Source organism: Epinephelus moara, chromosome 20 (assembly GCF_006386435.1).
Source record: "Epinephelus moara isolate mb chromosome 20, YSFRI_EMoa_1.0, whole genome shotgun sequence".
Classification (NCBI taxonomy): domain Eukaryota; kingdom Metazoa; phylum Chordata; class Actinopteri; order Perciformes; family Serranidae; genus Epinephelus; species Epinephelus moara.
In genome coordinates this window covers 33,887,226-33,901,534 of record NC_065525.1, presented here as the reverse complement: position 1 = coordinate 33,901,534, position 14,309 = coordinate 33,887,226, and the positions used below count along the sequence as shown (strand labels likewise).

The 14,309-nt window shown below is 41.3% G+C and overlaps 1 protein-coding gene across 8 annotated transcripts in view; it reads left to right on the top strand.

The window, feature by feature from the left end:
- The window catches only part of LOC126407576 (unconventional myosin-IXAa-like), a 209,180-nt gene that overhangs the window by 161,303 nt on the left and 33,568 nt on the right, over positions 1 to 14,309 (top strand). For all 8 annotated transcript variants that reach the window (XM_050072586.1, XM_050072585.1, XM_050072583.1 and 5 more), the window contains 4 exons: positions 1,708 to 1,829; positions 5,063 to 5,204; positions 8,638 to 8,833; positions 11,521 to 11,640. In XM_050072586.1, the coding sequence (XP_049928543.1) occupies positions 1,708 to 1,829; positions 5,063 to 5,204; positions 8,638 to 8,833; positions 11,521 to 11,640 (580 nt within the window). The remainder of the gene's footprint in view (positions 1 to 1,707; positions 1,830 to 5,062; positions 5,205 to 8,637; positions 8,834 to 11,520; positions 11,641 to 14,309) is intronic.

The following is a 14,309-nucleotide window of genomic DNA, read 5'->3' as shown; positions in this document are numbered from 1 at the left end:
TAAGTCATGGTATGGTATGCTGTACATAATCACGGAAACTGTCAGTGTGTCATTCTGTCAGTCAGTCATTCTGTCTGTTCCACATTTTTCTACTCACTGACGTGGTCAATCTATGTGAAACTGCACATAGGCATTGAGGATTGGCATAGGTAGAAGGTGACAAAGCTACCAATGGGTATGGACTAGTTTAGACATAATTTATTTCTACAACTACAAATTATTTCTACACATTTACAAACTTGCATTTCTTTTTCTTTTTCGTTTTTGACAGGTTTAAAAGATAAATAATTTAAAATAGTAAGTAAATAAGACTACATTAAATATCTTAATAATAATAAAATATATGCTCATGGAAGCATTATCTTGTGGGTCGACTCTGTTTTCCCATCTTTCACATGCTCTATCCAGCACCTAGTGTTAATTGTCTAGATATGCATGCTGTTATTATTGTTATTATTATTATTTCATATTTTTTGAACAATTGGAAATTTGAATTTCTCAGTGAGTTAAAAAAAAAAAAAAATCAAATTTATTTTACCCATGGGATGAGACTCTATGTTTTTCCCCCTTTACTTCACTGCAACCATCTGCATAACATTCCCATTTATACTGAAGACACATTAGTGTGAAACACCATGAAATGCTCTGAGTGCATTTATAGTCCTAAGAGGAACTATTTATCAGTGTTGCACACAAGATATTACATAACCTAATGTGCATATTAACATAATATTTTCTGAGCACACTCGTACTCCCAAGAGGGATAAATCCTTTTATCTGTTATGACTCCACTGCCTTTCATCAAACGACTGGCAGCACTGTAAGAACATCAAAATTAGCACTGTGATGTTATTTTCATCAGTTGGTTCTGGGGGATGTAACGAACACTGCAGCATCTAGCATCTGCTATGAGTGCTTTAATCATTGTTGTTATTGATTTTTCTCAAACATACACCCTCCTTTTCTTCTATTTCTGTTCAGCTCGACTCCCCGCCTCACCACTGCTGACCCTTCAGCTTTACTGTTGTGCTTCAGTTTGCTGAGTGTGCATGCTCTTTTCCAGCAGTAAGACTGTGATCTGGGAAGCTGCTGGAGCAGGAGCTGTTTACATACCTTCAGATGTACCTCAACAGTAGCTTTCCAGAGAGAGGAGACCGTTAATCCTCAAACCTCCTCTTCTACTTTTTTCCGCAGTTCCTCCCAGCTGGCGTTAGGATTGTAACTGGCGTCTCTCACTGGTTTCGCCCTTAGGGGTTTTAGAGGACATGGGTCATATACCTCCCTTGTCATTGGCCCCTGGGGGCACATAGACGTTACCAACTGACTGTGGTTTACTGATAATCTACAAGCTGACAGGTGTTTTCATTGTGGGAATTCAGGTTTTTAGTGCTGTGGAAGCATTGCTCTGACTTTTTGGTTTTAAACTGCAGAAGTATAATAAATTATGCTGCATGTGAGCAACACTTTACTTCTTGTTATAATAGTCAAGGTTCCTCTTAGTCGAGATGAGAGCAGGTGTGTCACCTGGTATGATAGTTGTTGAAACCTACTTAACTGCAAAGTGTTGAGTCAAGTCTTGTTCAAGTGAAGGTTAAAAATAGTCAATAACATCAACATGATGCCTTTTTCTCTGACAGAACATCTAAATCATTTGCCCTTCAAGTATTTGCTGACCCAAAGTCGTTTTTCCTCTGTTCCCCCCTGCAGGAGGAGTACAGGGCAGAGGGCATCACCTGGCACAACATCGAATACATCGACAACAGCAGCTGCCTCAACCTCATCAGCAAGAAACCCACAGCGCTGTTCCACCTGCTGGACGAGGAGTGCAAGTACGCCACCTACTGAAATGTTCATGCTTTAAAGAGATGATTTGGATCTTTTGAAGTGGGGTTTTATGTGGTACTTATCCATAGTCCTAATCCATGTGTTACCTACAGTAGATGTCAGTCCGCATGCCTCCTGTTTGGAGAAGCAGGCAGGGATACTGACACAGACACTAAGCAATGTACTGCTGTGGACAGGGGCAGCAGCAAAACGTATTTTAGCCACTTAAGAAAATCAATATCACTTAAAGTGTAAGCTACATTTAGTATATTATCACTGCTTCACCTTGCCATAAGACAGCCCTTTCCTCAAGCACTACATTTTCTCAACCATAAAACTAACATATTCCTATGTAGCTCTCTCTTTTTTGGCTCATTGAGTCTCCATCTGCAAAAGTTCTTCTTCTTTATATTCTGACCCTACCATCTGAATGTAGCAGCAGAAATCCAGACTCATCAGACCAGGCAACGTTTTCCAATCTTCTATTGTCCAGTTTTGGTGAGCCGGACCTTTGCTGTTGCCTTTCTATCATCTTGAACCAGTCTGGCCATTCTCCTCTGACCTCTGGCATCAACAAGGCATTTTGGCTCACTGGATATTTTCTCTTTTTGGGACCATCCTCTGTAAACCCTAGAGATGGTTGTGCTGAAAATCCCAGTAAATACTCAGACCAGCCCGTCTGGCACCAACAACCATGCCACGTTCAAAGTCACTTAAATCACCTTTCTTCCCCATTCTGATGCTCAGTTTGAACTTCAGCAGGTCGTCTTGACCTTGTCTACATGCCTAAATGCTTTGAGTTGCTACTTCGTGATTGGCTGATTAGCTATTTGTGTTAACGAGCAGTTGTACAGGTGTACCTAATTAAGTGGCCGGTGAGTGTACATGGTCCCCAGATGATGAAGTCCAGTGTTTTTATTTACCTCCTGGCCTATTTCAAATGATATCTAAAGAATCATCACCAAATGTGAGGACAAAGTATTTTAGTGGAAAAATCAGGCCTGTATTTTTTTTTAATCTACTTTATCATTGGCGGATGTTTGGTTGGAGTATTTTTGTAAAGGTTCAAGCGTGAACTCTTTCTCCCTGTGTAGATTTCCAGCTCCTTAGTTGCCATGTTTATGATTTACATCCAGAGCTTGTCTGAATGTTGTGGAAAGCAGCACATATTTCATTGTAGCGTGCTTTGTTGATATCACCCTGCACGAGCACCTTTAGCACCCAACTGGTGAATCGAGGAGACAAACTGCTCCCTGTGCAGGACTTTTCCTCATTAGATTGATTGATACCAACACTGGGCCTAACACTAGCGCTTCACTAAAGCATGAAGACATGCTAATTCCTCCGCCAGCATCTTTGGATCACGTTTTTCCTCTCCCCGCTCTGTTGTGAAGCGCTCTCCTCCTGCAGGTCAGCACTCTGCCTCTGCATCTTTCTCCTCCATAAATCAAACCCAGCGCTCTCCCGCTCCCCTCGCATAAAAACACATCAGGCGGTACACACACAGCCATATTTATCTATGTTAGCTGTCATCCTATGTGCCACTTAGCATAGCTGGTTCATCTGGATCTAATAACGCCTGGAATGGACCAAATGGTGTGTGTATGTTTGTGTATAGAAATATATATACGTGTGTGTGTGTGTGTGTGTGTGTGTGGGAGTGACGGGGGCCGACTTTTGGAGAATTAGGGTCAAAGGGGGATCTCTAAAGAAGAAATGAGGGGGGACAGGGTCTCTCCAGGGGTTTATGCTGCCACAGGAAGGAGCTTCATGCTAAATGATTACACAGAGAGAAAGAAAGACGCTTAGAGATCTCATCATTCACAGTTAGTGGAACTCACGGGGGCTTCGGGGCCTCTGGAGAAGTGGATTAGGTTACTGCAGGGTAGGGGGCGAGTGTGGGGGTTCATTTCTACAGTAACAGCATCAAGCTTTAAGACCCCTGCGGATATACTTCAGCCACCAGAGTGTTTCAGAGGTGCAGGGAGGAGAGGCTTAGATGATGTGAAACATCCCTTTAGGTATGTTGAGGTCAGTAGTAAATGGATAAAATGTGCATGAGGCAAAGATGAAAACACAGAGGAAGAATGTGCTGCAGCTTTGGTTACATTTGAGGCATGGCATTAAGTTTGTGACAGAGTTTTAATCCCTGAGGGTGAAGGGAGGGGAGTTAGACACACTGTATTCTTTCCTTAAATTCTGAGAAATGCAGGACGTAATCATCCACTGCTGCCCCGATGCTGCTTTGCAGAGGTGGGACCAAGTCAGTGTTTTGGAGTTCACAAGCCTCAAGTCTTTGCACACAAGTGTCAGGTTCTAAACTTTGAGTTTTGAGTCCTGAATAAGTCATAATGCGCTCATCACCAAGGCCAAATCCCATTTCTTATTTTTACCCCTCCCCCTCGACTTTGAGTGCCACCCTGCCTCTCAGAACCAAGTTAAAAGGGCTAGTGGTTGAAAACTTCCCCTGTGAAATGGGACAACCCTTCAAAACCCTTATACATCATTTGTATGCTTGCATTTACTTGAACACACACAGTGTGTTGCGGACATATGCCGTCACCCACAGCAGTCATTCTTGTGTGGGCTACAGGCAGCCTTCTGTGGCTAACAGGACACCTGAAGAATCTCAGTCATACAGGTCATGGTAATCTCAAGTGCTATATCATAGGCAACTGGACTTGCTTGAGTTTCTTGAGGATGTTTCGCCTCTCATTTACAACATTCACATCTTGGCCCAGAGAAGACAGGTGGTTTGTCAGTGTTAGTTGATTTAGGAAATGAAGGGAGGAGAAAGATATCAGGTATTTTCATGTCAAATGGCTCAAGTCTAAGTGAAGTCACGAGTCACTGGTGTTTAAGTTCAAGTAGAGTTGCAAGTCTTTTTTTGATTTTGTCAAGTCATCTAATTTGTGACTCAAGTCTGACTGGAGTTCATAACGTCTCTGCCTTGTTGTCAAAAGTAGACGGAAACAAAAAGAAATCATGAGATTGAATAGTAGGTTGTGTGTGTTACTGTATTTAGTGCCCCCTTTTTACAGTGAATAAATAAAATGCCTTCTTGGAGAGACACAAATAGCTGTTGCAAACTAACCACTGAAGAGTTTCCCAGACAAAAAGTTTTGTGGTACGTTAAGTCTGAGATTTATTCATTTTAGAGTCTTGGATTTTAGTTTTCGATGTCTCTGTGATTTGTGTTTTGAACCTGCGCCCTGATTAAAATCCTTGTTCCTTCTAGTTTCCCCCAGGCTTCCAATCAGACCTTGCTGGACAAGTTCAAGCGTCAGCATGAAGGAAACAGCTACATCGAGTTCCCCGCTGTCATGGAGCCCGCCTTCATCATCAGACACTACGCTGGTAAAGTCAAGTACGGAGTCAAGGTGAGATGCTGCTGGGTCACTATGTAGCTTTTATATTGATGTTTATTTGTATATGTGTTTTTTAATAATTATCCTGGATGAAAAATGAACTTTGACTCTTTAAGTTTTGAGCTGCTGCAGAGTTTCGCAATTAACTGGTCTGTTTACACCGAGCAGGTTTTGTGGAGCATCTACTTTTTCAATTCAGGTTTTTTGACACGAGAAATGCTATCACATTCAAATAACCAAAACAAGGCACCCAACATTGTGAGTCTTTGTCCTTTCAAGAACATAAGACACTTTTTGTTATGACTAAAGATTAAAACAGGCATCTATGGTGGATCTGTGGGTAGGAGGAGATAAATGTTGACATGTGTTTGCCTGCAGTTGCTCATGCTTAGGAGCATAGGTAAACAAAATGAAGCAGAGACAAACCACAGTCTGGATTAGTGCTCATTCACAGTGGCGGACTCAGGATGACGGGGTGCAGGGGCAAAAACTGGCTGCATGCAGTGGGGCATGTAGCAGCCTTTACAGCACTGACTTGTGCGTGTTCTCGGTTGTAAAGCCATCCTTGAGTGCACTTCATTAGGCTTTCTCCACTGGTAGGTCACGGAGAAAATACAGGTAGAGGGCAGAGTCACTGCAGATAAATACTCCGCCACACACTTCTAGTGCATTGGACTTATTCCTAAAATGTAAATTTAAGCAGAGGTCTCCTGTCTGTGTGGTAAATGTCAAAAATCAAAGCTGTGAACAGATGAAGGAAGCTTCACTTTCTGAGACTCTGCAGCAGACCTACTTGTTGTTCTGTCGATCTATTTTTTTATTTTTTTTTTCCCAGCTAAATTAAATTCTCTCTCGCTTCCCAGCTGCGTTTGATAAGAAGCACATGTGCTGGAATGAGGCGAGCGTATTGTTGTTTGACTGTATAATATAAATCCATAACAGTTGGTTATCATGGATGTGGAGAGGTATCCCATATCCACTGAGAGCCAAGGAGTTGTTTGGTGTGAATTGTGCAGTGAGAGCCACAGTCGTGAAATGTGCCTGACGCCGGCTCGGTGGTGAACACACAGCTGACTCGAATCATATGGAGGGAGAATATGTTGAAGGGTTTATAGTTCAGAGCTCTGTTATCAAAGCACGGCTTCAGTCGAAGTGTTTAATTGCTTACAGACACGTGAGGCAGGAGAAGAGATGGCGGTTAGCTCTGTGTGCTTAACTAAGTGTTCCTGCACCTCGCTTAATGTGAAGACATGAAAGGTGCACGGAAAAGGATGTGAAAACAAACGTGAATTATTTATTTCCAGTTTGTTTTTGCTTCATGATCATTTACTTCAGAAGCTGATGATTAAGATTTTTGTCTTTTTCCCAACTCCAGCATGAGATCAAAGAAATTGTTTGACACTCTGGGATGTTCGCTCATTTGCTTTTTTGCTGAGAGTTACATGTGGATCGATACCACTCTCATGTCTGTCTGTTGAGTATTTCGTTGAAGAATGCAACCATTTAGCTTAGCTTAGCATAAAGCCTGGAAACAGGGGGAAACCAGTAGCCTGGCTCTGTCCAAAATCTGGCTACCAGCACCTTTAAAGTTCACTAATCAACACGTGATATGTGGTTTAAAGGGGTAGTACAGATCTTTGGAAGTGGGGTTGTATAAGATTCTTATCCATAGTCAGGTTTTTATTTGTAACCAAATTTCATTCAGGACAGTGTCATGTTTTTCTGAGGTGATGGGTGTATAGTCAGTTCCAATATCTTCGATAAAACATCAAGAAAAGATCTCCAGTATTCCGCTAGGCTTGGGCATGACCAGAACATATGAGTCAGAGAGGTTTGGATAGATCTTCAATAATCTAGCTTTGCTAAAATGGATCCTGTGAAGAACTTTGAACAGAATGAGGCTGAGCCTTGCACAAGAGGTGGATAAATTTACTGCTTTCATGCATCATCCCACCATTCATCTGACAACGTGATACCTAAATCTGCTTCCCAGTCTGACATGATCGTTTGCAGAGCAGGGGGAGTCACTGTTGATAGAAAATTGTATATGAACGAAATGTGACCTCTTGACAGTTCAGTAACTGCAAATAAATGGTCAATACCAGAGGCAACATAGTCAATTTATTACATACAGTACAACGCCAGTTTGGATAAACAGGCAGGAGTACTGCCACAGAAGCTAGTGGATGAGGGCATCAACAAAACCTATTCTAGCCAACTAAAAATATCAAAATCAGTTTAAGCACATGCCATATTGATAATATTTTCTGCACTGTACTTTGTCGCAGATGGCCCTGTCAGACGGGGAAGCTGTTAACAGCTTCAGTTCCCCATCTGTGCTCTCTTCAAAGCCAGACTCCATTGACAAAAACAGCAATTTAACATCGCTGAACACAGGAGCTGCTGGTCCACCACTGGCTTGATCCACCACTGGCTGATTGAGGCAGTGGTAGACCAGCAGCTCCTGTGTTCAGCGATGTTAAATTGCTGTTTTTGTCAATGGAGTCTGGCTTTGAAGAGCGCTATGTAACGGCTTCAGTCGCCTGTGGGAAATCCCTGTCTGACATTAAGGTAAAGTGCTGAAAATATTCTAAATATAGCGTACACTTAAACTGATATTAATTTTTTTAGGTGGCTAAATTAGGTTTTGTTGCTGCCCCCCTCTACAGCAGTACATTGCTTAGCTTCTGTATCAGTACTCCTGTCTGCTTCTCCATACTGGGGGCGTGCCGACTGACATCCACTGTATGTAATGCACTGACTATGGATAAGTACCTCACAGAACACCACTTCAACAGATGCGGACTATCCCTTTAATATGGACAAAAACCAAAGTGGCAAGACGTCAAGTTGCGCACTTACTAGCTTACTCTACTTTTCTTGTCGTGAGAGCAGCGACTTAAGGAAGTTATTGCACCCTTTCAAAAAAAAAGTATATAAATTTTTACATTTGGGTTTTTGTACATATTAAACAAACAAGATATGACATGTTAATTATTAAGCTTTGGAGGTGTTGGAAGGTGCTGTTGTTACCTGTGGACAGAGCCAGGCTAGCTGTTTGCTCCTGTTTCCAATTTTATGCTAAGCTAAGCTAACTGCTAAGCTTCATATATTACAGATATGAGAGATGTCATATAACTCTATTTCCTTACTTTTGGAGTAACAGCAGTGAAACATTGCACATAAAAACATCAGTAGTAAACTGGCTTTGCACTTTTTAATAAACACAACATGAAGAAACATTATCTGCTTGTGTTTATGATTTATGATTCTTCTATGTGGATGTTGTGATACACCCAAAAACTTCCACATTAGCTCTTTTATGTGAAAGAGGACACAGAGACGGACTGTTCCTGATTGTCTGTGTATAATTATGATACAACCTCAGTCCTCAGAGGAGTAACTAACGCTTTGCTGGACGCACATGTGTCTTTCCTTCATTCAGGACTTCAGGGAGAAAAACACTGACCACATGCGTCCCGACATTGTGGCTTTGCTCAAGAGCAGCAAGAACGCCTTCATCTGCGGCCTGATGGGAATCGACCCCGTGGCGACCTTCCGCTGGGCCGTGCTGCGAGCCTACTTCAGAGCCCTGGTGGCTTTCAGGGAGGCCGGTCGCAGACACACCCACAAAAAAACTGGTGAGGAAACGTCTTCAAGTCTAATAAAATAATAAACGGCTGCAGTTTAAAGGTTAAAAGCCCTGAAAACATTTATTCTCAATCAGCTTCTTACGATGAGTAATAAGATCCTACAGGAACGCACTATTATCTGCCTCGGGTAGAATAGTTTTGGTTACTTCACATGTGTTTCCTTTTTCTCTGTGGTCTCAGTTAGACATAGATGATGTCATGTATCTCTGTGCACCAATCAGGGAAGAGCACATTAAAATCAGAATGTGATGACAGTCGGCGGGTTGCTTAGTGACCGCCAGTCAGATCTGCTTGAATCACACAGACCTAATGAAGCAGGTTCGTTCTGACTGTTTAACTTCTAATAAATCAGTGTTAATTTTTACAGCTATTTTAGATTTAGTCTTGAGAGGAAGTTTTAGGCACATTTTAGTCATTTTTATCCTTCGACGAAAACCCATGACATTTTAGTCATAACGTTTTAGTCAGTATTTTTCTATATGTTTTTATAATCTTTAAACTAATCCAGTCAGACTAATTCATGTATCAGAAATTAGACTTAAGGTGACAGGTTGTAAAAAAAATGTCACCCCTGCACACTTACGTATAAACTGTCATTTCTCCAGCAGAGTTTGACAGGTTTAAGAGCTGATTTACAAGCACACACTTACTGATCATCATTTTAAAAGTTCAACATCTCTATTTATGCTCTCCATGCTTTGACACCACAAATAACTAATCTGAGACAATTAGGATTTGTCCCCAGGTTCATTGTAAACTCTGACTTATCGATCTCACTGTGTTGACATGTTAGTCTGGAGGTTTAAACTCGTGTCCCCTCAGAGTCGGTGATCAAAACTAAACTTTCATCTCTGTCAGAGAAAACTGACCTGAGTTCAGACTGTTTACTTACAGCATAGCTAGACTGACAGATAACCAAGCCTCCCACCTGCCTGTCAAACACCATCAAATCATAAACCTTCCCGTGACAGTCCGGACTGGTGGCTGCTTGCTCCGCTGCCATTCAGTGGCTAACAGGTGGAGCTAGCTGCTAACAGCCACCGCTGCAGCTAATAAACTCCACAAATCCATTCAGAAGCTCCACCATCCACAGTCAGACACACACAGCTGATTATTTACTGCTGAATTACAGTTCACAACTGGCACCAACTGCTGACGCTGCGCCAGTGTGAGTGTTTTTGCTGGCTAGCTAAACATCCTGGCGCAGACTATTTACTGGAGTTCACGAGTCTGTCGCTCATGCGGCATTTGAAGATAATGACAAGCACAGCTGCTCTCGGCTTTCAGTGTCTGATAATCCACCACTAACATTTTCATCACATCTTGTCTCGCCAGCAAAAATGGGAACATAGATTGTTTTTATAATGAAGAACTATTTTTAGCTCGTCATAACTCATTTTGGTCATGGAAAAAAGGTTGTCAATGAAATTAACAGTCATAAATAATACACACGTATTGTAGCCTATTTCATTGATATTAATACAAAATAATACAAAAATAAATACAAATACAAAAATAATAAATACAAAAAAAAACATCAATACAAAAAATACTTAACATTTGTTTCCAAGCACTTAAAAGCTACACAAGAAAAATTTTATGCAGTCAAAAAATACAGTTTTCCCTGTCTCTAAACACCAAGCTAACCTTCTGTAGTCCAATATGAGGCCATATTTTATTTATTTTATTACATTTTGTGCTTAAAAAATAGTACTTTTATTGATAAGTGGATCAATAACAACACTTTTTATCATTAATTACTTATTAATGTAATTAACAAAGCAATACAGCCAAACATCTGTTCTCTGCACTCTCTCAGATGTGAGGATTTGATTATTTTCTTTGTTTTATATTATTGTCAGTGTAATATTTTGGGGGTTTGGACTGTTAGCCAAACAAAACAAGCAATTTTGGGGACTTTCAACTGGCATTTTTCATTAATTGTACATTGTATAATGAATCCATAATGCAGTATGCATGAGTTGCAGCCCAGATTACATTATCTTCTAAAAACTCAAAATGCATGTACTTTATTTTCTCTCCTGTTTTTTGTCAGAAACTCAAAGTTATTACTCAGAAGTTATTTTTCTTATTTCCCAAGTTTGCAGCATGCAACAATAATTTATATGCTACTTAATGATCTTAAGTTAATCTCTCACAGTTACACACTGAGCTGTGATTCATCACTGTTCAGAAAGCTGTGCTCACACTGTTTTGTCCAAATTCTTGTTTTACCCGGGCCAAGAACAACAGGGTGTGTTTAAGGAGTTGAGGAGTTTAAACCTGGAGTTGTGCTTCTGCTGATGATGATGATGATGATGAGGAAGGGGGAAGAAGAAGAGAGGTTTTTATCTGCTTCTGCAGTGTTTATTTTCACAAACTGGGAGGAGTGGTACAGAGCAGACTGTTTGAAAATGTTACCACTGACTTATCTCAGAGGGGTTTGTGACTTTGTTCTCTCTCTAAATCTCATCTTCCTTTTCTTTTGCTTCTGCTGCCTCTCTTCTCTTGTTTGTTAGTTCACCTTCTCTGCCTGCTTTCCTTTTCATCTCCTCTTTTTGCTCATAATGCTTCTTGTTTTTGGCTCTTATTTTTTATGTATTGAATTATTCACAAACGGAGACACTTCACTGCAAAACATTAAGTCTCTTCCTCTCTCTGTCTCTCCGTTTTAGGTAATGATGCAGCAGTTCCCTGTAATGTTGTCAAAACTGTCGACAGCTTTAGTTTCCTCCATCATCCGGTTCACCAAAGGAGCCTTGAGATCCTTCAAAGATGCAAAGATGAGAAATACAGTAAGTTACTCCAAAAAAAACTCCATGTGTATCATGAGGCGTCTGTGATTTTGCTGCTGCAGGAGGACAAAAGTGTGTCTGCGTAGTCACAGTTCAGTCACAGCTACTAATTGTTGTTTGCAGGAAGCTGGTTTTTACACATTTTTACAGTGTTTTCATCCATTTTCACATTTTTTTAGTATAAAATTTAAAAATGTCCTCAAAATGAATAGTGAATTCAAACACTCAAATGACTCGGTGCAGTTGTTTTTAAAAGGTAGAAGAAAATGTTACTGATAGACACTTGAAATTGTGGATGTCCCGATCCAATCTCAAAATTCAGGATTGGGGCCAATCAAGGTTTTTTTAACTGATCGGGATCGGTTATACTGAGCTATATAGATCAGTGGTTCCCAACTGGTCCAGCCACGGCTTCGAGATTTCACATTAGTCATTAGTTCGGGGTCCCACACTTTAATACATTCAGCATCATACTTGCGTTTGACCATGTTGTTGAGCTAGTTTGCTGTCTCTATCAAGTAACTGTCGGTTAGTTACTCACTCTACAGCAGTAAACGGCACTGCAAAATAAAAGCTCTGTGCTGGAAACAGCAAAGACAGCAAACTAGCTTGGCGACATGGCCAAATGCAAGTATGCTGCTAAATGTATTAAACTGTGAGGACCTTGAACTAATGACTAACGGTGCTTTCACACCTGCCCTGTTTAGTTCGGTTCAATTGAACTCAAGTTAGTCTGCCCTCTAAGTGTGGTTCGTTTGGGCAGGTGTGAACACAGCAATTGCACTCAGGTGCGCACCAAAACTGCGGACTGTGGAGACCTTCTTGAAGAGGTGGTCTCAGTCCGGTTACAAACGAACTCTGGTGTGGTTCGTTTGTGGTGAGAACGTGTTCCGACCTGGATCTGAACCAACTGCAGTCACATGACACATTGTTTGGGTTAAACATGAGCATGTTACAGTCCTGGAGGATTATTAATGTGCACCTCCTCCTGTACTGCCTTAATATGCACATTCAGCACATCCAATGCATCAAAACATTGTTTTCTAGTTGGAGCCGCGCCTCGTTTTCAAACTGTATGGTTTGACTAAAATGAACAATGACAGCAATATAGTCCACGATGAGCAGCGCTAAAATCAACCTGTGTAGTTGTCCCTCCATTGTGACATTAGAAAGTGTCACATTTATCTTGCAAGTGTACTCTTCTTCAATGTTTAGTCCACTTCCTGGATTTTTCCTACATGGAAATTCTGACCAATCAAGAGCAGCTTTCTCACACAAGGCATTTGATCTGGTCCACTTGTGAATGCTGCCGTGAGAAGACGAACCAACTCTAGGCAACTTTGTAACAAAATGAGTCCCTGATTCGGACCAAAGCAAGACAACTCTAGGTCTGAAAGCACCCTAAGGAGAAATCTGGACCACAGAGCTGGACCAGTTCTGAACCACTGGTTTAGAGAACGTTAACCATTAAACAGGAAGTAACACTGGCTGGAAGAGCCTCATGAGACAGCTTAAGAGCTGTTCTTTGGAAGTGGTTCCTCTTCTTCAGGATCAACTTATCTATGCTTTAAACAGGACTTATGGATTTAATTTCTTCAGGTACATTATTGATATTTAGGAGTGAAGACCAAGCCTCAACTCATCTCAGCAGTATTAGAGAGGTGCTCCCTGTTAATGGGGTTTGTAATGGTGATGGATTTTTGTCGATAAAGGTCTGTTGAGTTGAGGTGAGCTGAAGTGAGAAGTGCTTCTATTTTTAAAGGCCAATCAGAAGCCATTCACTAAGCTCGACCCAGTCAAAGGAATTAATTCTAGGCTGTATTGAGAAAGTCGTTGGTGGTCATGTGGAGAATAATGGATCACTGATGACTTTCAGCCTCAGTAAGCCGGTTTTATTACAGCTTTTAATAAGATATTGGAAATCAGACATCTGGGTCGTTTGGAGCTCTAGTCCGATTGACTCACCTCACTGTGGAGACTTATTCCCACACATGAGTGATCACACAAATGAGTCGGTCTCATGTGAGCCGGCAGGATTTAATGACGCCCTCGGATTTTCCGGTCGTCCTTTGTCACACATTTGGCTTCAGCTGTGTGCATACTTGTTCATACGTGTGCGGCTAAGTGTGTCATTGTGTGCCTAAATCTCCAAAGTGTCCTCATGTTGTAGTACTTTGCTTTCATACACACTCAAGTCCAGTGGGATTTAACAGCTGCAGCAGCAACTGAAAGAGATGTCCAAGGAAATTTCCAAGAAAATTCCCCAAAGATTTTCCACTGTTCAAGGGAAACACCAGTCATGGTGGAAACAGTTTTATGATGTCAAGTCTGAAAAACATAACCCTGTTGATAACACCAGGGGTTATCCTGCCTGGGATTTTGAGGTTATACACGGAAATCCTGTGCTACAAACTGGTGATGTGGGGCATAGATTAACATTCCTCAGAGATGTTGGTCCATATTGACATGACAGCATCACACAGTTGCTGCAGGTTTGTCGGCTGCACATCCATGATGTGAATCTCCCGTTCCACCACATCCCAAAGGTGCTCTATTGGATTGAGATCTGGTGACTGTGGAGGCCATTGGAGTACAGTGAACTCATTGTCATGTTCAAGAAACCAGTTTGAGATGATCTGAGCTTTGTGACATGGTGCGTTATCCTGCTG